Genomic DNA, 27,203 nt, shown 5'->3' with positions numbered 1-27,203 from the left:
CATGGGACTTAAGGACATGTCCTACTGTGACAGACTCGGAGAAGAGGAGACTTCGTGGGGACCTCGTCCCGGTCTGCAAAGTCCCCAAAGGCGTTGATAAAGCAGATCCAGCAGACTTGTGCTTCTGTCCGAAATTCATTAATTAGTGGAAACATCAGTGGAAAAGAAGGGGAAGAGCAGTTAGGCCTGAAGGCAGGAGACACTTCTGTATGCAAAACATTGTGGGAATCTGCAACAAACTCCTGAGACATGGAGTTGAAGAAGAAACGTTGAGAACCTTTAAGAAGAATCTGGAAGAGATCATTGGGACATCTTGGTTAGGGTCTCCTCTTGTTTGTTAAATTTCTTATATTCTTGTGACTAAAGCATTTCCAAAAGGGACAGGAGTGGACCAGATATGAGATTATTACTTGTCAGCTGTTCTCTTTTGTGTGGTCCTTACTTCTCTCCTTCTTAAGAAGTTCTTCCAAAATGAAAATGTGCAGCCTCTGAGTGACATTACTGTTCGTAAGAAGTTCAAGGACGACATGAGTTACAACTTCGTCTGACTATGGCTTGTGCAAAAAGAGGAAAAAAACCCCCAGAAACTTGAACATGCAACTGAAGAAAAACACAAATTGGTTTTCTCTAAAGTTGTGCTTTGCCGTGAACATCAGCAAAAGCCAAGGTCAGTGACTAGGAAAGGCAAGACTGGGTCAATGGCAGGAATGTTGGGATCCTGTGCAGTTGTATGTGGCACAATCAAGACCACGGCGCTCCAGTGAACTCCTAATAGTAGAAACTACAAATACCACGTACAGAAAAGTGCCGAGTCAGTTACACAATACTCCAGATACACCCGATTACACGTTAAGCACTATAACTGAGGCCCACTGTCTTTGGGAATTTGCCAGGCAAAGCCGAGTAACGCAGGTGGGTACACATGCCAGGCTGAAGCCGAGTCCATCCGCACAGTCGTCAGGCAGTGGGGTCACAGCGGCATGCAGCCTAAAATGAAAAGCCCACCACTGTTGTGTTGCGGTGTGGGTTCTGAGCAGCTCGGAGGCTCCAGAGCAAGCCAAACATTTGGTGATCAAGTGGGCCCGATGCAGTAATCTGTGTAATGAATCAGGCAGGCTGACGGTGCAGTCCTCAGGCCCCTCATCGAGTACGTGTGCTAAAAGAAGGCAGCCTGTCGCACTTGTGCCTGCTAACATTTCTTCTCATGCTAAGTGGACTCGTTTATTCTGACCTAAAGCTGTGCCCATCGGATGCTTCTTCACTTCCAGCCTTGTTCAGTGTGTACACACAGACTGACCACTCCAGGCCAAACGGAGACTCGGTGGGTGCGGCTTACTGTCTGCTCAGTTCTATGGGCTTGAATGAGGCCTCATTTTTCGAGTGAGTGGTCCAGCTAGTGGGAGGCAAGTGTGACCTGCTCTGGCTTGCAGCTTGAGAAGTTGTGGGGGATTTAAGCAGGAGTGTCAAGAGGAGCCGTTAATCCCACAAGGCTGTTCTTGAGTCACAACTTACTTTTATTTTGTATGGCACCCTTCAGTGAGACAACCCTGGGTTAAGGTACAAGTCCAGATTCTACTAACGACTAAAGACCGAACCGGTAGACATGGAAATACAGATTTGTTAAAACACCGAGACGACAAGGTAGAAACTGATGACACATCAATGGGAACCAACAGTGTCCGGCCATGGACCTGCTTAACGGTCATCTGTGCTGGCCTGGCGTTCCACCTAAGAAGCGGTTCAGAATTCATGTGTAATTGTAAACACTGTGATACAGCTGATTGGATAGAACGACAACAAGCCAACATGCAAGGAATTTCTTATTTTGGATGAGCGAAGCGCACGCCTGGAGTGCTGCCATCCCACTCATTCAAAAAACAGCTCCTTTGTGAGCTGTTAATAGCGTTGGGTGACTTTGTGGTTATTTCAAGCTGTGGTCCGAGTTTACTCATTGCCCGCCTTTCGCTTTTCTGTATGTTAGCTCCTAGATAAATGGCAAACAAGAGTCCATGTCCTCGTGTCTGCACCTCTGCAGCAAATGTGTCACTTGTTACCTGAGGTGGCACAAAGGTGCAGCCTACTTGAATTGCATCAAAACAAGTGGAAGCGGGTCAGCTGATACCCTGCGGCCATTACATATGACTGAGGCGGAAAGAGCAAAGCAAGCACAGGTGACCTCCAACAAAAGAAGAAAGGGTGGAGAGCTGGCATCAGTGAGCCCCTGCATCAGTACGCTGCACCCTCTATCATCTGCCAGTTGAAGCCTCTGCTAGCAGTGCCGCATGATGTTATTGTACATTATTAAACAATGGGCTTGAGTGGACAGGACAAAGATGACATGCTCAGGACCATTGGAGTTGACTCGCGTAAGATTTAAAAGAAAATGTAGGGGTCTTTAGGGAGTGTGGACCACCACTTTTTCAGGTAGCTGGGTGGGTGTTTCCCTGGTCCCCGTTTGGTCCATTGTTAATCATTATGCCACTCAGACATAACGTTACAAAACAAGAACACAATTTCTGGTTTTGTTCACTTTACATTTCCATGCAAGTTTTATTCCAAGTTAGCAAGCCACTAATTCATAACGGTGACCATTCTAGATGATTTGTGGTGGGTTGGCAAGGCTTGGCTAATGCAGCTTTCAAGGGTGGGCTGGGTGGGTTCAATAACTAACCTTCCATGCTGCAGTGCCTCACGGGTTCAGCTGCGTTTGTCGGAGAAAACGGACCTGGCAGGCAGTGTCCTGGTGGGTGGCATTGCCTTCCAAAAAGAGCTTCCATGCCACCGAGTCTTGATTTTTGCATTTAGAGTTGAAAGTGAACATCAGCCATCTTGTACTTCCTTTATAATATATAATTTTGCCACCGGATGGGGCCTGCGCCATATCTGCCTTTACACAACCATTAAGTCAGTGACATACTGTTCATATTTGGTGCTTTTAAGGGACAGGCGGGTGGGCTGCACTCCTCTGTGTACTGCAAATTAAGTAATGGTTATGATGTCAATCAGTTTGTTTTAAAATTGGTTAACTAAGTGGCTAGGTGATGTCGTTTCTGTTAGAGGGACATTAATGTTTATCATGGTGTGCCTGAACCAGAAGAATGAGACACCCCAGTGTGAAAGACCCCATCTCAGAAAATATTCAGCTTATTAAACGGAAAATGACACGGCTGTATGCAGAGCACAGGTGGAGCAGCAAGATGGGAAAAAGCAAGGAAAGATGAGGACCACCCTGGAGCCCCCTCTCTAACCACAAGCAGGCACACAAATGGGTACGATGAAGAGGAGGAAACCAGGCATCCCACATTTACTTAGGGTTACATATTATACAAAAAATTATTTGAGGCCGTTATGAATATATGTATGTCTATAAATGCCTCAGAGATGAAGCACACTCAACTTGTAAGAGGGTGCCATGGACATGGGCACCACAGCAACATTATAGGGTAGAGGCAGGGCCCACAGAAAGCCCCAAATATGAATGAGTCAGGGGCACCAGTGCAAGTGTGTGCCGGGGCAGTCCTATTTGGACCCAAATATATGGGAATCTGACTACGTCTGGACTACCGCCATGCCCCGTGCCACAATGCAGGGCTGTCCACACTGACCACACTTGCACGTCACCTGCTTTTCATGGGCCTCTCCTGTGTGTGAAATGGACGGGGCATAATGCAGGGTGGGAAGCAGGCTTTTCCAGTAATGGCTGCTCCTTTGAGATCTGTGGAAGTGGTTGAGCACCATTCGTCCAGTGAGATGGGGAAGCCATTTGGTGATGGTTGGGCTACTCTCCTTCTCACAGCTGATGGTGACTGTGGCGTCTGGAGGCCGATGTGAAGCTGATGGTTGGGTCCTCCATACACACAAACTGACCATCAAAGGGGGAGCAGAGAAGTGTGCCCTTCACTCTTTGTGTTGAGCCTACGGGGGGCTTCAGGAATTTAAAGCTGTCCTGATGGTACCGTTGGTGACTGGTCAGACTCTGTGGTCACTGATCCATTTCTGTTCTGCTTTGAGTCTAAAACGTGCCATTCATTGTCCGTCCATCCATCCATTATCCAACTCGCTGAATCAGAACACAGGATCGCGGGGGTCTGCTGGAGCCAAACACAGGGCACAAGGCAGGAACCAATCCCAGGCAGGGCGGCAACCCACCGCAGGACACACACCAAGCACACACTAGGGCCAATTTAGAATCGCCAATGCACCTAACCTGCATGTCTTTGGATGGTGGGAGGAAACCGGAATACCCAGAGGAAACCCACGCAGACACGGGGAGAACATGCAAACTCCACGCAGGGAGGACCCGGGAAGCGAACCCGGGTCTCCTAACTGCGAGGCAGCAGCGCCACCGTGCCGCCCTTCATTGTCAGTCTCTCTCTCTGCAAATCTTTGTGTTTCGTAACACACTAAATCATCCTATTCACCAGTGACTTGTACCCAGGACTTTATGCCGCCAACAAGACTTTGGTATTCACAAGTCCGTCGACGCAAGAGCGTACTTCTTATGCCCATGACTTTGTTAAGATAGAACTTCTACTGGGCTTGAAAACCAAAGTGCTCCGCTTGTTGTTCTTGTGTAGCCTCGGTGCTCTGTATGGAAACAATTAGCAAGACGAGGGCTGTGTAGCCCAATATCAGAACAAATGTTTTTGAAATATAAAATGTTCACCCCTCAGCTACTGAACACAGACGGGCCCTTTGGCCTAAGACAGCTCCCAGTACTATTTCCTCAAGTCAAGTTTTAAAAACTCCAAAATCCCCCGTTTGCCACTCTTCTCGGTCACTCATCCCACATGTCTGTGATTCTCTGTGAAGAAAGACCTTCTAATGGTTCTGCAAAATCTAAATCTGTGTCCCTGTTTTCTAGGTGCTAATTTAGGACACTGGACTTCCACTAGTGCTGTTGTGTCTTTTTATCTTCTTTTAATACGAGATCAAAACTGCACACACCCTCGTCCTCTATCCTTGTTCTGGGGTTTCGTGTTCCTCAGCAGAGAGAGTGTTTTATTTGTGTGTGTGTGTTTAAAATGTCTTGAGCCATTTTGAGTACAGCTTTGGCTTCATTTAAACTGTTTAGCAGTGCATTCTGGGAAGAGACGCAAGGCTGACCGAAATGCAGGCCATGCAATTGCATAACTTTCTTGCTGAAACTTTGAGTTGTGCACCCTGGCTGTTTATTCAGAGGGAAAATGATTTGAAAAAAGGTAAAGGCACATTTGTAACATTAGCTCGAGTGACTGCACACGCTGCTAAAAGGAGCCCCTTCTAGTCTGGCAGCTTAAACAATAATAGTAATAATTGTGTACATTTATATAGCGCTTTTCTCACTACCCAAATGCTCTCCACACAGGGAGGACCCGGGACGCGAACCCACAGTCTCCTTACTGCAAGGCAGCAGCACTGCCACTGTGCCACCTGTGAGGCTCCAAGTCGTCTTTTCAGGGTGGCGCTTCCTTTGATGAAACAACTTCTACAGTGATGTAATGCCATCCCACTTGTGGCTGTGACAAGTTCCACGTTAAGCAGACAGGGACTTGTTCAGTCAGTTGGGAGCAGGTGAAGGCAACTTAAAGGTGGTCTTTTTATTTAACCCCAGTGACTCTTGGTGTGGGTGTAGCCACAGAAAAGAGTGTCTCGGGTGACCTCCTGCCAGCTAGGAGGCGCTGCACTGGCGCCAGAGATGTTCTCTGAGCTTTTCTGCCATTCAGTTTCCTTCTCAGCTCACAGTTGCCAGGTCTGGTTTGAAGATGGACCACATCGGGTAGGTTATGTGATTTTGGCGGCGCTCTTGAATTGAGACCTTCTTTTTTTTTTTTTTTCTTTTTTAAAAAGTGTTTTTTTCGAGTTGCTCCTCCACCCCCCTGGCTACTGCCCCTAGTGCACTGTGCCACTTTCTTCATTTCCTCACTATCCATCAGCCTACACCTGCTGGCCCTTTCTTTATACCTTGCAGACGATTCCTGAGCTTGTCGCTTGTTTGAAGTGGACCTTTGTTTTATGTCCCAAGTCTCACTGTCCGGCCTAGGGGGCCGTGTGCCTTTGTCAAGTTGAGCCACTTGCCTGTTCAAGTATAGCTTTGCCGACTGTTTGAAGAGGATGCAGCGGTCCCGAGTCGGTTTGCTTTCAGCTTCCTGCCCATTCAGGTAAATGCGCTGTGCGTGTGGATGGAGGGGTGGGTGGGTGCGGGTGGGTGCGGGGCTTACTGCATAACTTGGCCTGTGTACTTGATGCCTCTCTCTCTCTTTTTCTCTGAGTGTTCACTCCATATCACTCTATTGTTTCTCTAGTTTTTTTTCTTTCTGCTTATTTCTGAGGTGCAGTCTATTCTTTTCTCTTCAATTTATCCCTGCATTCTCTCCCTTGCCTCCACCCCCTAACCCACCCCACCCCTAACCCTGCCTGTCCCCCTCCAAACCACTTTTCCTCTCCAGCTGGGTTTGTGAAGTCGCCCATGTCTGAGACAAAGCTCACGGGAGACACCTTTGAGCTGTACTGCGATGTTGTCGGGAACCCCACGCCGGAGATCCAGTGGTGGTATGCCGAAGTCAACAGGGCCGACTCTTTCAAACAGCTTTGGGATGGTGCCAGGAAGCGCCGGGTCTCCATGAACACGGCGTATGGTGCCAACGGAGTGAGTGTGCTCCGAATTACCCGGCTCACCCTGGAGGACTCGGGGACATACGAATGCAGGGCAAGCAACGATCCCCGGCGCAACGACCTTCGCCAGAACCCGGCCATCACCTGGATCCGAGCACAGGCCACCATTACAGTACTACAGAGTGAGTCCTGAACCCTACAGTATCTGTACTGTAGTAGATAGCTGGTGAAAAGCAACCCTTCCCCTGGACAAACCGAAACAAAGCACCAACCCTTGTTCTTTTTGTGTCATTCCTAGTCTTTCCATCCCCTACAAAACCCAACTTGAAAGTGACTGTAGTGAGTTTACAGCGTACAGAGCAAGTAGAAAACGGGCACCGAGTGCCAAGTCGCTTGTACCCTCTGTTTCTGATGAGCACAAACCCAGCCCCACCCCTACCCTGCCCCTTTTACCAGTTAACTCTCCCGCCCCCAGTCTCCGTCTTGGCTGTTCTGTAGCTTCTCGTTTCTTGTGTTGTCATTGTTTGTGCTTTTGTGCCGCTGTGTGCGTTTCATTCTAACCTTTTTCCCCCACCGTTTCTTCACCCCTTTTTTGTTTTTGTTTTTTTTCTTTTTATCTAAAGTTGTTTATGCTGTGGTGGGTCACTTAGTTTGACTCTTCCTAAAGAGTTAGCACTACATTCTAGAGGAGCAGGAGCCCAAGACCCCTTGTTAAGATGTGTACGGTGTCACTAACCTCACTTGCCGTTTGCCTCGTCTCCTGTCCGATGAGAACTTTACCCACAGGACTTTGTGTTTTGTGTTCTGCCGCTGTGGTAGATAATCAAGACTTTGTTTCAGGTACTGAAGTGGGTAACCTTAGTGCCTTCTTGATATTCATCATTTATTGCTGGATCACGTCAATCGTGTGTGTGTGTGTGTGTGTGTCGGACCCATACAACGTATTGACACTGTCATCTTTCCACACACAACTTCATACTACTTGGAAGCACAAAGTTTTCACCTTTTACAACATACAGCTCATATTTTTTTGTTTGTTTATCGACGTATTTGTGTGCTTTAAAGAGCATCACCTTTCACCTGCACATCACAGCCAAAGTACAGTAAATCTGGAATCTGTAGGCCCTGGGAGCGAGGTGCCAGTGGCTATGTGAGCCAGCCAACAGGAAGGCCAAGCACCTGGCCGAGGACAGTCAGTGAGGGGACCTGAAAGGAGTTGGGCAGCGATTTGGAACTCCCAATGGAGTCCGAAGTCCCCTTGTGTTGTATCTTTGGACTTCTCAATCCAATGAGCTATCCCATGATGTTTCATTTCTAACAGACACTTTCATCTGGGGGGACTTTATTTGCCTAGAAGCAGGAACATTCTGGTCTGGTAGGCACGGGAGTTCAATTGATGACATTGGCGTGGTCTCGTAGGCAGTAGGTCTCGTCATTGTGTGGGACATTGCACGATGCCTGTTTTGGATGGTTGTCCTTCATTGCCTTCTTTTTATTTGTTTCTGTTAGTGTTAATTTACGTACTTTAGCGGAATTGGCAGCACTTCATCACTGTTAATGAAACTTCTATTTCAGCTTTCCAGTGTATCAGACTGAGGTCAAGGTTGTGGACTTGATTTACACAGCCATTGTGAAGCTATGTTGATGTGTGGCCTACCCGTCTATTCCCTTTCCTTTTTTAAAGTCCATTCTAAAAATATTCTCAATGGATGTGTGGTCGTTTTACAAAGCAAACAGATTCCAAATGTTTTATTCTCAGCTAGTCATACATGTCTCCTTTGTGCGTCTTTGACATGCATTGTTGTGTGCCAGTCTATTTGTGTATCTTGAATTTTGTAAGTGTATATAATCACAGACCTGTAGGACTAGTGCAGAATATCAGATAGCACTAATTACAGAGCCTCTGCATGTGCATTGGGGCTCATTTACAGCAACATAAATGCATTGATGGTTCCCTTTCCGTGATCCTGTCACCTGCAGATTTTCCTTGCAGCTCCTTGCCCAGAAGCCAGTCAGTTACTTTCCCAAATGTGTCCTTGGGGCAGAGAGCTTCATCAGCCCGCTTGCTCACGCCTACTCCCTGCCTTTTAGATTGCAAATACACAGAATTGGTCCTTCCCAGGGAGATTTGGGGCCATCAACCAGATAACAGAAGGGACATGGAAACTGAACTGGGCTCTCCTAATGCTTCTGATCCAGAGACTCTGTTGTCGCTTGTGTGAAGCGGCCATTTGTCGGCATAAGCAAGCTAAGCAACTGCTTATGGTATCCCATCCTGAACAGAGAAGAAGGGTGGGGGCCACAAAATGGGCATACTGCTTTGGGACCCCCAAAGGGACTAGAAACAGCCCTGCTTGTATGTGTGCATCACAAATCCATGCCAGGCTTCTTGGTGAACTGTAGCAGTCTGTTTGTAGCTTTGCCACAATTTCAGCACATATGCGTGTTTTTTTTAAGCCTCCAAAGGCCTTGTGGGTTTTGTGACGTTGACAAAATAGAGCGGCGATGCTAACCTTTGTTTCCTTGAAAAGTGGCCTTGCTGCCCAGTGGCAGCGGGTCCTGTACACTCCAACACGGTTAGACATGTAGAAAGTTTCTTATCCTTAAATGACTGAGACAGGAGTTGTTAGCAGGCCAGTACAGAAAGCTCCAGTGTTTAAGGAAAATGATTTCAGGTGAGTAAAACTGTCTTCCTGTAGCCGTGTTTCTTTCTTAATAGTTTATTTGCTAGAATTTGCTGTAAGCCATCCACCTGAACATGTCAACTGAAAGCTGCCTTAGATGCCATTTAAAATCCCATTCAACTTCGATTCCACTTCACAGTGTGTACCGACTGCTTTTCGTCAAGACGTTCCTCCACATATGCGACACAGTGGTGTCCATCCAGGCATCCAATGTCAACTCTCAGTTCTTCCCAAAGGGTACCTTGACATTTTTTGGTGATGCCTGCCGTGTTATGATACGTCTGTGCTGCGTGTTCACTAGGAAGGCCGCCCTGCTCATCATTGCCTGGTCTATCGGTTGATGGTTTGGTGCTTGACGGCTGCATTTCATCACTCATTTCACGAAAGCCATTCGGTTTTACAGTTGAAACATGAAAGCTGCCTTTATTAGCCACAAAGTGTACGCTTAGTGAAGCTGCGGTTGGCATTTGCCAATCAAAGGCTAGGTGCAGGTCAGCAGAAAGGAAGTCCTCAAAGAGTACCATGTAAACGTGGCTGCACATCTGCCATTTGTCTACAGCAGATTAAGGGTTACAGACAAAAGGGGGATTAGGGTGCCTGCAGCCCCTTGAAAGTTCCTCCTGACAATGCATACTTTCTCAAGCCTACTTAATCTCATTTCCAGTGGAGGAAGATGGGGGGCTAAAGCCAGACCCAGGAGCACAGGATACAAAATGAGAAGCAAGTCTAGGAAGGACAGCCGTCTGTGGCAATGCACATGCGCCCACCATCAGTTCAGAACTGCCACGATATGCGTGTCTTTGGGGAGGACAGACACAGTTCCAGCCATTTTGTCCTGCCTGCTGTGACTTGTCTTCTCCCTCCTGTTACTATCAGGTGGCTGTGCAGCTTCTCTGGAGCCATGTTGTGGGCCACAGATGTATGTTACCAGCTTGCATCTGCAGCCAGTGTCCGCGATTATTGTGTATTGTAGGTGCCTAGCAGAATGCCAGTTTTTGGCAACGCCGGCAGGTTAACTGCTTCCTTTAGCTGATTGGCCGCCATATTTTTCCAAGTTTCTCACACACACCTTGTGACCGTCGTACTACATATGTGTTTGTGTATGCAGGCACCGTGATAAAAGTGTCTTGGAGTCATCCTGTGCAATGTATGGGAATTTAGTATCTGATGTGATAGCCATAAAGTCACGTTGACCACAGCGTGTGGGCAGCAATGTTACTTGTACAGAGAGAAGAGCTGGCTCCTCTGAAGCCCACACAAGTCCAGAAATGGCAGCAAGCCCGGAGGCACAGGAAGGCCAGTGGTGCCTCACATTGCCAGTCCTGCTAACCTCCATTTACTTGCAGCTCTTTTAAACTGCTTTCCCTTCACACAGGGCCTCTGCCTTCTCTGGCGCAGGTGATTGGGCGCGCGGCACTGCAGAGGAAGCTGCTGGGAATGTTAATTGAGTCTGCCTGTGGCCTCCTTACAGGTTCCTGCGTTTGCCGTGTCCTGCTGTTCTCCAGTGCCTTTCTTCCAGGTGATTCTTCATGGTACACAAGGGCATTTTCTAGCAGCAAGGTTTACCTGCCTCTTTAGAATTGTTGTTGACTGGTGTGAGCTGTAACCATGGCCTTCCCAGTAGTCACAAAACAAACACAAAGATGGGGCATCAAGGGAAGGACCATCTGTGCCAATGCCTGTGGCTTGTTGGGAAAGGGAAGACGTCAGCATTTGTGTGCCTCTCTGTCAGCTGCCGACATCAGGTTTGCAGAGCTTTTTCCATTAGGAGCCGTCCCATCCGCTGGAGAGATTTTCAGCCTTAGCAGTGTGTCATGGGACCACCTCCTAGAAAGTTCTCTTGTGACTTTAGTGCTGGTGGCCACATAGCCTCGTGCCTCCCGAACACCACAGCCTAGCCCAGCATTCCATCGGTTCAAGCAGTGGCCGCTAGTGAAGTTTGCATGGCTCTGGATTGGCGTCATTTCAGCTGTGCCGATCTCTTCCTCTCCTCTAATACCAACTTTGTTTTTAATATTTTTTAACTAACTTTCTGCCATCCTACAGCTCTCAGCACTTGGGTGCCAAAGCCAGCCGCTTGTCTGTCTTGTTTGCAGTGTCTTCAAGGTCGCAGGTTGTGTCCACGTGGAATGCAGCCTGGGTGACGTCTGTGTGCCCTTTGGTGGCCAGGCAAGTGAAATGAGGAAATGCTGACTAGTGGCCTACGCACAGGCATTGTCCATACTTACTCTACAAGTGCCTTAACATGCGTCCAGTGGGGTTGCTCCCCATTGATGATGCTTTTTGTAAAGCTCTGGTCTTAGTGTACTGGTGTTTTACTCGTGGAGTTTGCGCCAGTTGCTTTCACCCACAATTTATTTGCTATGGGTTCAAATCCATAGGCCGCTAACAGGTAAGTTCAGCGACTCTTGCTTTGTCGTAGTGCTACGTGTTTGTGTTTCTGCGTCTGCCCGTGAAGTGAGCTACAAGGACCCGCTCTGAATTTGTCTTGTCTTTGATGTCATTAAGTTTGACTTGTCTGTATTTCAGAACCCCAGATCAATGGCACCCGAGAGGTGATTCTCCAGACCAATGACACCAGTCCAGTCACGCTTCAGTGCAACCTGACAGATGACAACAGCTCCTTTTCTCAGAGCTACTGGATGAAGAATGGGGAAGAGATTCCGGGTACTCGTCAAAACAACAAGAGCACAGAGTACAAGTGAGCATCATCCTCCTGTCATGTTGTGCAGTAGTTGCCATCAGGCCTGTGGCTTAAATGAACTGGAAACTAAAGGCTTGGAGTGAAGTCAGGGATTCATCAGGCAGCAGGGCAAATCTGTATTCATGCAGGGTTGCTGCGCGCAACAATATGTAAGTGGATCGGCTGTGATGTGCTCCAAACTGGGGGGCTCCTACTAAAATTGGGAGTTTAGCGTCCTCTGCAGACCCATCTATGTGCTGACAGTCACAAACTGGGAACGAGCCGGGTAATGCCAAATAAAAGAGACTGACCTGAAGGCCACAATGGCAGAAGCTTTGTTGTAGTGCAGATTACTCGCAAGCGATGGGCTGCTGCCTCCATTTATGTTCCTCAGTGACGAGGCATCTTTTTTCCTTTCTCTTACACAGGATTTCCAAACCAAGAGCAGATGAATCAGGACAGTATCAGTGTGTGTTCAGCTTTAGCAACCGGCCATCCGCAAACCTCACCATTGAGGTGAAAGGTAATGCCTTGTTGAAATCCCGTGTTAATGCCGCTGGGTGCCACAAGTGGAGAGTGCTCCGCACTATTGCTTTTGTTGAATTTATAACATTGACTGTCCAACAAGCAATCAAACACTTCTTCAATGCTGAAAAGTAAATTACAAGAAGTCCGTTACCATAGGCACACAGGAGAGAGCCATGCTGGGCAAATCCTCTTTGAAATTCTCCCCATGACGTGACTGGCAGCAGGTGGGAGAGCAGAGTCTCATTTTTGCCCGCCACCAAGCTGCTCCCCTTATTAATGTGAAATGCCGCTCTCTGCAAGCTTAATTAGCCATCGGAAGCTGAAGCCTTCCAATTAAAATGACAGTGTGAATTTTGCTCATTCAGCCGGAGAGTCAGCCAGCAGAAGTTGTCACTCTGGTTTCTGTAGGAGACTGACATCCAAAGGTGGCTGTCTCCATAGCAGCTGGTCCAGTGCACTGATGCCAAGTCAGTGTTGCCCACTTTGGCTTGCCTTTCTCTGTTGTGGTGCTAAACAACTGGACTGGATTTGTGGCCCACTTGTGGTTACAGAGACGTAGTGCAACGTGTGGCATCACTATAGTGTCAATCAGAATGCCTTATCAAGTCACTTGCTGAAATCTGCTTGGTGGGTTTAGGTTTAAACACTAAAAAGGCAGTTCTCATTATTTTTTTTAATAGGAAAAATGTACATATGTTCTAAACTGAAGTCAATTTCATTTAAACTTTACTCTAAATCTAAATTCATACTGTATACCACTGTAGAAGATTACTTATTAATTAAGCCAACTACTGATTTAAAATAGTCCTGAAACTGCAACTTAGTGTTTTGCTCTTATGCCATGAAGGTTATCGTATAGATAACAGACTTGAGTAATGATGCAGAAAGGAACACCACAAACTTCATACAATAAGTGAAGCATCTGAACCTACCATTAGCAGTGGTGCCAGTGTGCCAATGAGGTCAGCGTCATGGGCAGTTTAAAACGATTCACAGGTTCAGAGAAAACTGAAAATTTAGAAGAAGAATAAAATGCAAATAAGATCAAATACTGGAATACACAAATTACTCACGGCTGGAAAGTAACCAATAAGCACAATACCTTCCTACGCTGGCTTATGGGAGTATTCCAAAATGATTTGGTACTTTTTCTTAGTTTATTTTTCTATTATTTCTGGACCACATAACATCTTCAAATCAGTAGGTTGCTAGTTCTTTATTGATCCCTGAAGAAATTCACTTGCTCCAGAGCATGAAAATATTATTAAGTGTACTATTATTATTTGCATGACATAAAACTATACACACTGCATACAAGTAACAAAGAAATATCCTCCATATGCCAGTGTGCCTGGCATACCTGGCTATGAGGAAGATTGGGACGATGGGTAGTGTCTCTATAGTGCCTTCTGCATCACTGTAACAGTGCTCCAGGACAATGCATCATGGAAAGCATGGGCAGCATTAGTCTTGATGCCCGCTGATTTTGCCATCATCCTCTTTTCTGCCATTTCCTCGAGTAAGTTTTGGATGAGTCCTGTCAATTTGTTCAGACACCTGGTTTTAGAGCCCCTACTGTCCACACCATGAAACTGTACACTGGCCAACATGAATTGGTCCAAAATCTCCAGCAGCTTGTTAAAAGGCCCAATCCCCTCATCCCCCCTCGTGCTACCCACTTTTTTAGGTATTTTTATTCTCTCAGAAGAAATTGTATTTGCAGCAGCCAGTATAATGCCGAGGGTACTGTTACAGTGATAAAGACAATAATAATTCCGGAGACAGTATAGGACAGCCAGTTGTATAATCAATACACACACCCACAAGATTTCTTCAAAAGCTCTTTTGATGAGATTGAGCTATTGAGCCCAACAAGCTTGCCAATCCTATTTACCTTGTTCTTCCACCATAAGATGTCGAAAATAAATGGTCCTCAAAGTCCTACAGTCCACCACACTACTTGATCAATTATTCCATGCATCTGTGGTTCTTGATGTGAAGAAAATATTTCTAACATACAAATACGAATAAAGAAATCTTAACAGTCCTCAATAAGAATTCAGCAGGATCCCTACAACTACTAGAATTGGTAGCAGCCTGATTTCTAACTTGGACCCCCAATAATCTGAGTCTATACCACCACTCCTACCATCTCTCTGCATTTGCAGGAACTGATAGCAGCAGCTCCCTGCATGCCACAATTCCAACACTAAACTCCTTTGTCTTGGTCATGTTTCATTCCATCCAGTTCTTCCATCACCACAAGACCATTCCTTCAATACTCTCTGCTCACATTTGCCTCTGTGAAGTGAGGCATCACGAGATGCTGCTTATCAAGTTCACATCCAGGGATTTTGAGTGCTGTTGTCAGTTTGCCCCTATGCTCCTATTCCTTGAGACAAACTTCATTAATACTGCATTACCTGAAATGACACAGCATCTGGTGTTACCTCTCTGATCACAGCAAGTTGATGGTCTTTTGCCATCAGATCACACTGTATCTCTGTGCCAGAGGTCCACTGCACACAAGACACACGACACCTGTGTATACTTAGTGCAGAAGTAGGAAGAGAAATGCGAGGGACTTGCACAGAACTGACACTCCCAAATTCCACATATACTGAGAAACAGGAGTCACATTTGCTTGTGCCTTATCTCCTGTCAGTTTCAACATCTGCAGCCAGACATGCATGCACTGCTCTGCATCCAATTAATGTAACTTGCTGGGGTCCACACTTCACCAAAGACCACTCCTACCTTAAGTCTAAGAAATTAAGAAATGTGAGCTCGCATAACTGCACTCCACTGAATGTTTTATAACCAAGGCCTGCCCTTTCCTGTTGTATATTCACTGTCCATATTCCACCACTGCCTGCTCTGCAAGGCACCTTGTCACATGCTCTTCACATAAACATTTGGAAACAAGAAGCCGACTGTGGGCTCACCTGATTTTAGCAGTGTCGACACTCAGTGGGCTTTACTGGCTGGTCTAGAACACTAAACAAGAAACCAAGTGACACAGAAGTGTAACCCTGCCACATTCGGGTGATGCAGCCATATCAACTACTATTAAGCAGCTTCTGTCCCGTAGTCCGACCAGTTATAAGCAGGCAGTGCATGAAGAGGCTACATTCAACCAAAAACGTTTTCGGTGGCAATGTCTTGGGAAGGTCTTTATTAGATACATGCTGAAAAGACAAATGGACTGAGGGTGTCCTCCTGGGCCACTGGCACATTTTAAACTCTGCCTTCAGATAGTTTGCCCACTGTTGATGGGCTACACTACTGCCGAGTAAGCCTGTGCTCAGCTACACAGATGACTTTTTAGCAGATTGTGTTTCTGCATGGTGTTTTGTCTGTTAACTGTATGCATTACAGTCTGAGTCTCAATGAGTCAACACAGCTGAAAATAAATGTAAGATATTGTGACCAAGTAAAGCAATTGAGGCCAATGCAGCAGACAACACCTGCTTTACTGCTAAATTGGCCAAGCCAAATGGATTTAATGATACGGAAACATCACATGGAGACTTGTTCATCATGTCTCCTTTTCTCATGTATGCTAGCTAATATCAATGGATTGACTTCAAATAAAAGTAATGCACTCCCTCTTCAGAGGTCTTCACATAAAATGTGATAAAAACACTGCTTATAACTGCCTTGCTGCAATGGCATATCCCCTCTCCTTTCCAAATACATAAATAACATCTAACAATCTTGGCCTGCTTGCTGCTTTCCTCTCACATAAATAACTTGTGACCACTGCACAGGAATGCCTGATCACCCTTACGGGCTTCTCGTCAGCTTTGTTCAGCATCTCCAATTACAAATTTCAACCCTAGAATGGCACCTAAATTCATTTAGATTGTTACGGTTTGTTTTTTCCTTTTTGATACCATGTGGTTCATGCATATAATTATGTCACAACTATTACAGGTGGTGCTGGAGGCTCATGTTGGGGTTCTTGGACCCAGTGGGGAGGCGCAGCAGCGATGTGTCATTGACTTTGACAGATGGCCTCCCTGCGATGGGTTCAGATTCATTTTTTTCCATCCTCATTCTTACTTTTTTTTCACAAGGCACCTAAACTAATCAACGGTTCTGCTGACTTGAAGAGTTTATTTGTCATTTGCGGCCCTTCATTGGTGTTTTGGCTCTAAATACTTCATTCATTACCATTGTTTATTTGAGAGTTAAGCTCCCAAACGTATTTTCATTCCATGCTACAGCTTCAGAGAGTGCTCTGTTGGATGTATTTTCAGTCACAGTACCCACAAATGAAAATGATTAGAAAGTAGGCAGTACCCTCCACTACGACTGGCATGAAATAGCTCATATAAGCCAGACAGGGCCCACACTAGGCATCAGATCATTTGAGACTGCATTAAACTGGTGATTACATCAACTTTGAGGAATCTGGGCACAGTGCCTTCATCCTTTGAGTTGTCAGATTGATTCTTTCTTTCTTTTTCTTTCTTGCTTACCAAAAAAGAGAATAGGAGTATGGAGTAGCAACTAAGGTCTCATGTTTGTTAAACATTCCCCTGTGCCCCATTTGCTGCTTGCACACTACACTTCCTGGGTCAAGTGTACAGTGTAGCCCCACAAAATGTCTTTTATTTTTTTTTAAATTTATTTCTTCCAAGAGTTTCTTGCATTTGAGTGTCATCTCCTACCTAAACTTATAGAAATGTCTGTCTAGTGGTCTAAGAGGGTTGATTGGGTTCCGCGCGGAATTTTATCGTTTGTCGAGTGTCAGCCTGTCGAAACCTGTTCTGCTGTGTAGAGGGATTATTCAAGTGGTTGCATGTTTTTGTTCAGATGTTTTGCTCCCTCTCTTCCTTCAGAACGAACACGAGAAGCAAACGAACTGAGTGCGCAGCCGGCGCTAGCGGCGAAGCTCCCGACTCCGTGCGTGCGTGACTTTCGAGTGATGATTTTTTACAACTTTTCTGATGGTTTAATCCGCTCGGTGGAACGCACCATGTTTGCCTGATCTTGTACCATGTGACTTTTGGCTCTTCCCGAAGGTGACAGAACCCCTGCGAGGCCACAACTTCGAAACTCGAGAGGAACTGATTGCAGCTGTCAAAGAACAGCTGGACAACCTCCCAAAGACAGCCTTTCGCGAGTGTTTTGCGGCGTGGGTCAGAAGAGCCCAAAAGTGCATTGATGTTGGCAGTGAATACTTGGAAAAAGTTTAAAAAGGATCGAAGTACATGGAAAAAAATAGAAAAAAATCCTTGGCTACTTATTTCGAGTGATTCCGCGCGGAACCCAGACAACCCTTGTATAACAGAAATCCTTCAGCATTGTGATGTTTTAGGACTTTTTTGCATGTACTACTTGCACCTGCTTACAGCATCTCTAAAGCATTAAGATCTGAGCCATTTGTGTTTTTGAACCATTCTTTGGTGGATTTGCTGTAGTGTTTTGGGTCATTGTTTTGTTGAAAGGTCCACGTTACAGTACACCTTCAGTCTCTTGACAGACCTTCATGTACTTTATGGCTGACAATATAATGACAGGCTGGCCAGCCACAGAGGCAGAATAGGAGTTTTTGGTTTTCGACACAGATGACAGCAGATGTTGTGGCCAAAGTGCTCTACCTGTGTCTCATCCTCCCAGACTTGTGCAGTCTCTTGACACTTACTGCGGCAAGGCTTGCCTGTAAATGCCTTGGTGCTATCTGTCCTGTCCAGGCCATTGTGTTTTCAGGGTGGCATGAGTTGTAGATGAGTGATTACAATACTAATGAAGGACGCTATATTTTAGATTCACAACAGATATGTCAGAGAGTGCAAATGCAGCAGAGTACAGCCAACCGAACTCTGCTTGATATAACAATGCCGGCATTAATGATGTTGCTTGACAAGCACAAAGACAAGCAGAGATACTACTGCAATGATATACTGTATTTATCGATTAAACATGAATATGGTAGCTCACACATATAAGAAGCCCAACACACGGGATTGAATAGACTGTTCAATGCAGTAAGATATCATAAAATAAAGGGAAAACTAACCTTTCAAAGTGAATACCTAAAACGCACAGTCAGCTGACTCATTAGCTCGTAAACACTTCAGTGTTTCATAACGTAACAGTACAACTGCACAAGACTGATGCTTGATATTGCAAACTCATAGCCATACATTGCAAAGGCAGATGCTAAAGCCCCAAAATCGCAAGCCGGAGAGTTTGATATGTCTGAAAAGTGAATCTCTACAAAAGTTATGTTATCGAAATAGATAGAAATGATGGTGTTCTGAGAAAAGCACATGCTGACAAATGTCCTCAGTAATGTGTTAACATTTAAGGTACACTTGAACCCACTTTGTACTAATTTCTCTGTTACGTATACAGTATACTACTCCTATAAACATAGTTTCAATTGTGATATATAAACGTCTTGTGAATTTAGATTTTAAAACAGAATTATTTCCTATAAAAATTAATAATAAAAATGAAAAAAACAAAATGCGGCCATTCAAAATATGTAACACAACAGAAAACACCAAACTACATAGTTGAAATAAGTGTACAGTAGGCAGAGTCCCCTGCAAAAAGTCAAAATGTGACACCCATCATAAACCCGACATATCTTGAATTGGCCATCTCCAGCACTTAGGGGAAGCAGGTACAAAACATAAGGTTAATAATAATAACATTTTAACATGCAGGAATTGTCATTTCTCTGAGTCAATGAAATTACTGCTTTTTTTCCCTCACAGTGACTGTCCGTGGTTGAAAAAGCAAGTCACTAAATATCCTGCTGGAAGGGAGATCTGCATGTATTTTGGCAAACAAGAACAAAATACATGGCAGAAAAGGCAGGCGATAACTTGAATGTGACTACATTTGGCACAACGCATTTGTTGGAGTGCTTTAAGCATGTCACCTAAAATTGCAGTGCATTGCTTTCCAGGAAAACTGTCCTATTTTACATTTCTTGCCAAACAGAATTTTGATTTGGTTTACTTTTATTAAAACACATGCATTAAAAATGTACATGCATACATAAAAATGTGCTTTAAGAACTTATTTTGTAGTGGGCAAACATGTCTGGATGGGGTCCCATGACACCAACTATGAATGGTAGGCAAGCATTAACTCCCCCCCTCCCCCCCCAAAAAATTGAATTTCTGTGGATGTAAATACTACAAATAAGTGCAAAATAGGATTCCTCATTGTTACTCTTTAAAATGAGATCATCTATCACAGTTATCAAATATCCAATAGTCCAAAAATGTTAAAAAGGACAAACCTTTTCATTAAGGGTATTTGTATTTTTTGTACCACTGTGCAAAACATTTAAATAAGAATTCACTGGGTAGCTTTCAGCCCAATGTCTGTTTCCACCATTTGTCAGCTCCAGCTACTCGACTTACTTCTGATTGTCATACCTGTCATAATTAAGCACACTTTTACTTACGGCATTCGACCTCCATTGTGTTATTATAGAATAACATGGTAATATTAACTTGTATAGGAATTGTAATAAAAAAGTTTGAATTTTCCAGATCTTGATTATTTGTTGTTTATTTTAAACTAGGCATGTTACCCAGGTAATTGTATACATTTTAAAATGTCTAATATCTCTTGCCCTACATTTTACCTTGTGTGCCCGAGCATCTCTTGACCTCCTTGAGTGCGTTGCTATAAAGCCAGCTTCTCAGGCTCTTGTTATTTTATGGCACTTCGCTCACCTTGTGTCTATTCTTACACCTCCTGTCTTTGAAGGCGACTCTGAGTGCCTCCTATGCCTTTACTCCTCCTTTCTGTGTCTCACACTCCCTCCTTTGATCGCTTCACTATAGCTATACTGGCCAATTGGATTGCTTGGATGGACCAGACACACACACACACACACCTCTTAGATCGCTGTTGATATTTAAGCCATTACATGCTTGTGATTTTCATAGGTAGAACAGGGCTGCTTCTCTATATTGTTTAGTGCCTGTGTACTTTTTTTGTTGTCATTATCTGGATACAAATAAAAATACTAGAGCTACAGAAAAAATGTGAAATGAAAGGTAGATCTCGGTACACAGACATCTATCAAAAACATACATTTCATTCTATTTTTCTAGATGCACAATGAGAGTTGGAACATACCAGTTAATTAAAGCTAAGTATTTGCCATTTAACAATGAGAAGACACAGGTGCAGATGACAAGAGCAGAAACTTCATTGTCATTTCTGCTTCAGCGATCACAAGTAACCCATCCATCCATCCATTTTCCAACCCGCTGAATCCGAACACAGGGTCACAGGGGTCTGCTGGAGCCAATCCCAGCCAACACAGGGTACAAGGCAGGGAACCAATCCTGGGCAGGGTACCAACCCACCGCAGGACACACACAAACACACCCACACACCAAGCACACACTAGGGCCAATTTAGAATCGCCAATCCACCTAACCTGCATGTCTTTGGACTGTGGGAGGAAACCCACGCAGACACGGGGAGAACATGCAAACTCCACGCAGGGAGGACCCGGGAAGCGAACCCAGGTCCCCAGATCTCCCAACTGCGAGGCAGCAGCGCTACCCACTGCGCCACCGTGCCGCCCATCACAAGTAACCAATTAAAAAAAAAAAAAAAGACTTTAAAGAAGTGAAAGTCAAATCTTTAAAAAAAACACATCAGTATAGTTACTTTTGTCTGCAAAATTACTTTCAAATTGTAATCAATCCTTTTGTGCATTTCTAAACTGACACAATAAAGGATAAAACTGGTAAATAATAGCGTATTAGATTAATATGGGAGTGAAATTAATGTCAGGTAATGGTTGGAACAAAAGCTTACATGTTACCCTGGCTACTCGCCTCACTACATCTTTAGTGATGGTAACTCAACTGTTCTGCGCTCTTCCACAAGGCCTTGGCATGCTTAGACTGAGACAGTCATGAACGCAGAATTAGGCCCATCTGATGAATGCTGTAGCTTTGTTACCCTGCAGTAGCCATACGAGAAAGTTCAGTTTGCTTTTGGAATTCAGAAGTGCTCACGTGTGGGTTCCTTTGGATCCCTGAGCTAGACAGGAACAGCATGATAGCTTGTGATTTGGGGGTCATATTTGCAATTAAATATAACTTCTTTGGCCTTCGTTATGTTTGATATGCCAAGCTACGACATCTCCCAGGATGCAGTTTGGCACAAGATGACAATATTACAAAACAGAACTTGTAGCTTGCCAATTATTGTGTGCTTTTTCTTGCAGCTGCCCCAGACATCACTGGGCATAAGCGGAGTGAGAACTTAAACGAAGGTCAAACAGCTCTGATGTACTGTAAATCTGTAGGTTACCCTCACCCCTCGTGGCAATGGAAAAAATTGAATAATGGCGCTCCCATGGTTAGTATTGCTTTGCTTTTCTTCTTTCATTTTGGCTTAGTTCACTAATGTTGTTGAGTAATTCAGTTCACTTTCTTGAGACCACAAAGCCCAGTTAAGTAGATTATTTTTGGTGGGCCTGCAGCATTAACCGTACCTTTTATAGATCCAATAAAGCCTCCTCAAGCACAGGACCATCATTTAGTGAAAAAATTTTGATAGGGACACGGGGGGTCCTCTAGACAGGAGTCATTGCCAGAAAAACAAAAAAAAAAAACCTAAATGAATGTGGCCCCAAAGTGTTTATGTAGCCCACGGCTGCTGTGTTTTCTGCCTTCTCTCACCATTTTAACGGCATTCAGACTACAGTGTTTGCTGAACCCACTGTCATCTTCTCTTTGAGAATTGAGACTATTTTGGGGAGACTTCTACATTCTGCTACCACAGCCTTCTGAGCAGACATGGTTGATGATTTTGGCCTTAGCACATGAAACCCACTCAGTGTGAGAATTTTAGTCCCACCTTTACTAGCAGATGGGGCAGTACTTGCTTTTCTTAAACCAAACAAAGTGTTAAACAGTTATCCTTTCTTCCTTAAAGGAAATCCCGAACATCACCGGACGCTGCTTCATTGAAAGCAAAGACAACTACACAGAACTGAAGATAATAAATCTACAGATCGACGAGGACCCTGGAGTGTATCAGTGCAATGCTTTGAACAGTATTGGTGAAAAGAGCATGACGACCATCCTCCGAGTGCGTAGCCACCTGGCCCCTCTCTGGCCCTTCCTCGGAGTGCTTGCTGAAATCATCATTTTGGTCATTATCATCGTGATCTATGAGAAGCGCAAGAAGCCAGATGAGGTTCCTGACGGTAAGTTTCTCTGATAATCCTCTGGCAAGTTTCCCATGGGTAGTACTTCCACTAATCGATGTAACGGGCATGAAGAGCTCTGGTGATCATTTTGCAGTCAGGTGAGCTCCTCCGAGGCAACAAGTGTTGCAACCGCAGTGATACTCGCATGCCTAATGGAGGTTCTACAACCTCCTCAAATGTACAGAAGACGGCACTAAAACAGTCCTTGGACTGAGGAGACATGATAAGTTTGTGCTTCACAGCTCCAGCCTTCTCAGTTTAGTCTGCATGTTTCCAAATAAGCAAACATAAAGTATTAAAGCAGAGTTTTGGCTGCTGTCTCAAATGGCAGTTTGAGTTTGGTAAGTATATCAAGTACAGAGGGTAATATGGAGTCCATAGCTGGCAACACTTTGTGTACTTTTGTCTGTATGCATGTTTCTATTTGTGTTCATCACGAATAGTGTGTATGATTCCCCATTAAAATGTGTCATTATCCATTTGTAACTGGGTGGGAGTATGTGTGAGCCCTTTTAGGCAAGTCTGCCAACACCCACTGTGCGTGTGTGGGTACATTTGTGGCTATCTCTGTGAGAGCTTGAGGGAAAGAGTGTGCATGTGTACGTGTTTGTGCACACTGACATTTGTATGGCCCTTCAGGCAGTAGCCTAGCTGCTTGCTCATTTCTAACACTATCAGCAGTGAATCAAACATAATATCTCCACTTTAGGCCAGGAAGCACGGTGTCATTCGAGGTAAGTAAGATGCACAATAAAGAAGGTCTCTGGTTTTCCATCTTGTGTTAGTAGGTGACCAGCAGCCGTCTGAACTTCTTTTCAGGTTTATGGGCATGCAGTGTGTCAGCCACAGGTTCAGACCTTTTACATCTGAATGCCTGACGGCTGAAGTCATGGTGCATTTCTGTGCCTATGGGCTAAGATGGCCAAGTAGGAATTGGCATGGCAGTGGCCGTCGTTGATGCTTGTCGGTTTCTGTGACTTGTTTCTTTTTCCCCCCCTAAATTGCATCCTAACCTAAAACTTGGCGGTAAGTGAGAGATCGGCATGCCTCCTGTCAGCTTGCGTCTCTTTACAGTCCATCAGCTCATGATGTCAGCACACTCTCTCCTTTTCATCCACAGCCAGTTGTTGACATGACATTTGAGCGCTCTTGTCTTCCTCTCGTTTTCTCTGGAGTGTGATGCTGTGCTGGGGATTGTAAGGGAGCTCGTAGCCACGCAAGCTTGAGGCTCCCTCGTGGCAGGCCATCTGCCCCACTGCTGAGCCTCCACTCACCCCGCTTTGCTGCCACACTTTCAGGCTTGGACTCTTGCTTGGCTGCAAGGGGTCTTTGACTGAAACGTGGGCACTTTAACCTTTGTGCAACCCTGGCCGAGGTTAAAGTAGGTCCCAGGGTGTTTTACCTTTACATCTATGCGTGTTTCTATCTCGCTCACTCTGACATATTTTCACCGGTTTGCTCTTGCTCTCGTTTGCCTCCTGCTTTGTTCCCCCTCCCAGTCACTTTTACATGTACTGGCAGTGACTTCACCTCTCTGTGGCCTCAAGTACAGGTGGAGTAATGGCCCAATCATTACTCCTGCTCACCACCCTGTACATACATCCCTGCTCTGTGCCCTCCAGCTCTTGTGGAATATTGCTTTGTCTTCAGCGCTGACCTGTAAAAAAGATTTAAATGAATTAATTAAAAAAAAAAAAAAAAGAAAAAAAAAAAAAAAAAAGTTGAAATGTATCCAAGGAGCCAGTGACAATTGCAATAGATGGCTGTTAGCAGTATTCCACACCCTTTGAGCACATGAAGTCGGGAGGAAGATACACAGAGCACATAACCTATTGACACATGTTGTAAATGTGCTATTGAATTGCATTCTTGTTTACCATGTTGAATAGTCTATGTTGTTTTCTCTCTCACCCCCTAACTTTATCTTTTTCTCCCACCTGCACCCCCCACCCCAAAAACCCGGCCTACTACTGGGATGCCTGGTGCAGATGATGAGCCAGCTGGACCAATGTAAGTGAATTTTTGAATTTTTCCCTTTTTTTCCATTTTCACACACTTGTTTTATTGCCCAACTGACTGCTTTTAGACCTTCAACTCAAACATGACTCAAACTTTAAAGTGCTTAATGCTGAGAGCAATGATCCAAAAATGTTCTACGTTTAGTCCTGCATTTCAAATTTGATAAAAATGCATGTAAAATAAATTAGCATAGCGTTTGCATTTTTACAAAATTAAAAAGTTGACTGCAATCTGAATGAAGCCTACAATGACAAAAATATCTACAACCCAGATTTGCAGTGGCGTCTGAAGCTGTCCATCTGCCACTGAGGTATGTAGTTCGAAACTACTGCATCCACTGACATAAGTGACATTTTTTTTGTAGCATATGAATATATTTGTAAAATGAGGCTGACTACGTGTGTACTGGACCTCATCTCCCACACACTTATTAAATCTTGCCTTCATGCCATAATCCCAACTGTTACAACAATAATAGATACATCTCTTGACACCAGTGCCAGCTACTTTTAAAATCGTTTGTGTAATCTCTTGATGTCTTGATGCTGACAATCTTAACAATTTTCAGCCATGTCTCAATCAATCAATCAAAATTTATTTATAAAGCACATTTAAAAACAAAAGATGTTGTACCAAAGTGCTGCACAAAGAAACAAGTAAGGCTACTATCAAACAACCAGTTTAATAAAACAGTTAAAACTATTGAACAGCGATCCTCCCCCTCGCGACAACCTCACCCACCATAAAAAGCAGAGGGAAAAACTGGACTTTTAACCGAGTCTTAAAAACCTCAATAGAAGGAGAAGAGCTTATATGGAGCAACAGATCGTTCCAAAATCTTGGGGCAATAACTGAAAAAGCCCCGTCACCCTTAAACTTTAGCCATGATCTAGGAACTGCAAGGAGTAATTGAGCAAAAACTCTTGTTCCCCAGAGGGGATGAAGGACATTGCAGGTGTATTTAGAGGCAATGCCACGCAAGGCCTTGCGAACAAACAATAAAACTTTGAAGTCTATCCAAAATCTCACCGGCAACCAATGGAGGGAGGCCAATACAGGTGAGATATGCTTTCTTTTACTAGTGCTGGTCAGAAGTCTATCTGCTGCGTTCTGTACTGACTGAAGATAAATGATCTCGGTTTTATTTTCATTTAGTTGGAGGAAATTTTGTGGTATCCAGAGTTTAATGTCATCAATACACTCCGTCAGCTTATTTACAGATGAAACAATGTCAGGGCTAACTTTAACATAAAGCTGGGTATCTCAGCATAAGTGGTAATCGATTCCATGTTTTTAAGGTAAGGGCCCCAGAGGGAGCAAGTATAAGGTAAATAATAGCGGGGCCAGAATACAGCCTTGTGGTACGCCTTGAGTGAGTAGAGCTGACTGGGAGATGTTATCACCCTATGTTTACTGACATAGGTCTACCATTTAAGTAGGATGCAAACCCATTTCAGTGCACATCCTTGAATACCAACTTCATACTCAAGCTGATTTAATAGAACCCTACTCTCACTTGCCTTTTCTGTCAAAAGTTCTTGAGCATGTTGTAGCCTCCCAACTCAGCAATTGGTTAACTTCTAATACTATGATGGAACCCTTTTGGTCTGGTTTCAGAGCACAGCTGTGAAACTACTCTGCTTCAGGTAACCAATGAGTGGTTTATGGCAGCAGACTCTGGACAAAACAGCATGTTAATTTTGTTATATCTCAGTGCAGCATTTGACACTGTCAGACATGACATTCTATTGTACAGAATGGAGAACATGCTGGGTATCTCTGGCACTGTCCCCTAGTGGGTGACAAGAGTTTGTTAATTTTGGAAACAGCAGATTCAGCTCTGCAGCAGTCACATAAGGGGTTCCTCGGGGCTCTGTCCTGAGCCATCTGCTCTTCTGCATCTATATGCTTCCCCTTGGCCATATCATTCGTAGCTATGGACTGGGTTATCATTTTTATGCAGATGATACTCAACTCTATTTCAATGTTAAAAGTGAAAGATCATCAGGGCTGATCAACATGGCTCAGTAAAAACCTGGATGGAGCAGAACTCTTTAAAATTAAATTGCAACAAAATTGATCTCTTGCAAATTCCCACTAAAGTGCAACTTAAGAAAATGAGCTTCTTCTCGGTCACTCTTGACGATGATCTCATCAGACCTTCTTCTAATGCAAGGAGTCTTGGTGTCATTTTTGATTCCTCCCTTTCTTATTCCAACCACATAAACCACAATAAGAAACTTTCTTACTTTCTCCTCTGAAACATATTCCGTGTTCGCTTATTCCTTTTCTCTTCTAATGTTGAGAAACTTGTCCATGCTTTTATCACTTCCCGCAATGATTACTGTAACTCCCTACCGGTAGGTGCCACTTTAACCTTGTATCACAGCACCAGTTGATTCAAAACTCTACTGCAAGAGTCCTGACACAGACCAGTAACAGCAAGCATGTAACATCCATCCTGCTTTGCCTTCACTGG

At 44.6% G+C, this 27,203-nt stretch overlaps 1 protein-coding gene across 2 annotated transcripts in view; it reads left to right on the top strand.

The window, feature by feature from the left end:
• nptnb (neuroplastin b) overlaps positions 1–27,203 on the top strand; it is a 45,911-nt gene that overhangs the window by 15,001 nt on the left and 3,707 nt on the right. The window contains exons 2-7 of one of the 2 annotated variants that reach the window (XM_051920197.1): positions 6,429–6,776; positions 11,808–11,979; positions 12,390–12,484; positions 21,716–21,849; positions 22,429–22,702; positions 24,694–24,715. In XM_051920197.1, coding sequence (XP_051776157.1) covers positions 6,429–6,776; positions 11,808–11,979; positions 12,390–12,484; positions 21,716–21,849; positions 22,429–22,702; positions 24,694–24,715 — 1,045 coding nt within the window. The remainder of the gene's footprint in view (positions 1–6,428; positions 6,777–11,807; positions 11,980–12,389; positions 12,485–21,715; positions 21,850–22,428; positions 22,703–24,693; positions 24,716–27,203) is intronic. The other variant, XM_028823340.2, reaches the window with a different exon arrangement.

Source organism: Erpetoichthys calabaricus, chromosome 17 (genome assembly GCF_900747795.2).
Source record: "Erpetoichthys calabaricus chromosome 17, fErpCal1.3, whole genome shotgun sequence".
Lineage (NCBI taxonomy): Eukaryota > Metazoa > Chordata > Cladistia > Polypteriformes > Polypteridae > Erpetoichthys > Erpetoichthys calabaricus.
The sequence above is the reverse complement of the archived record's forward strand: the minus strand, read 5'-3'. Positions and strand labels throughout refer to the sequence as shown.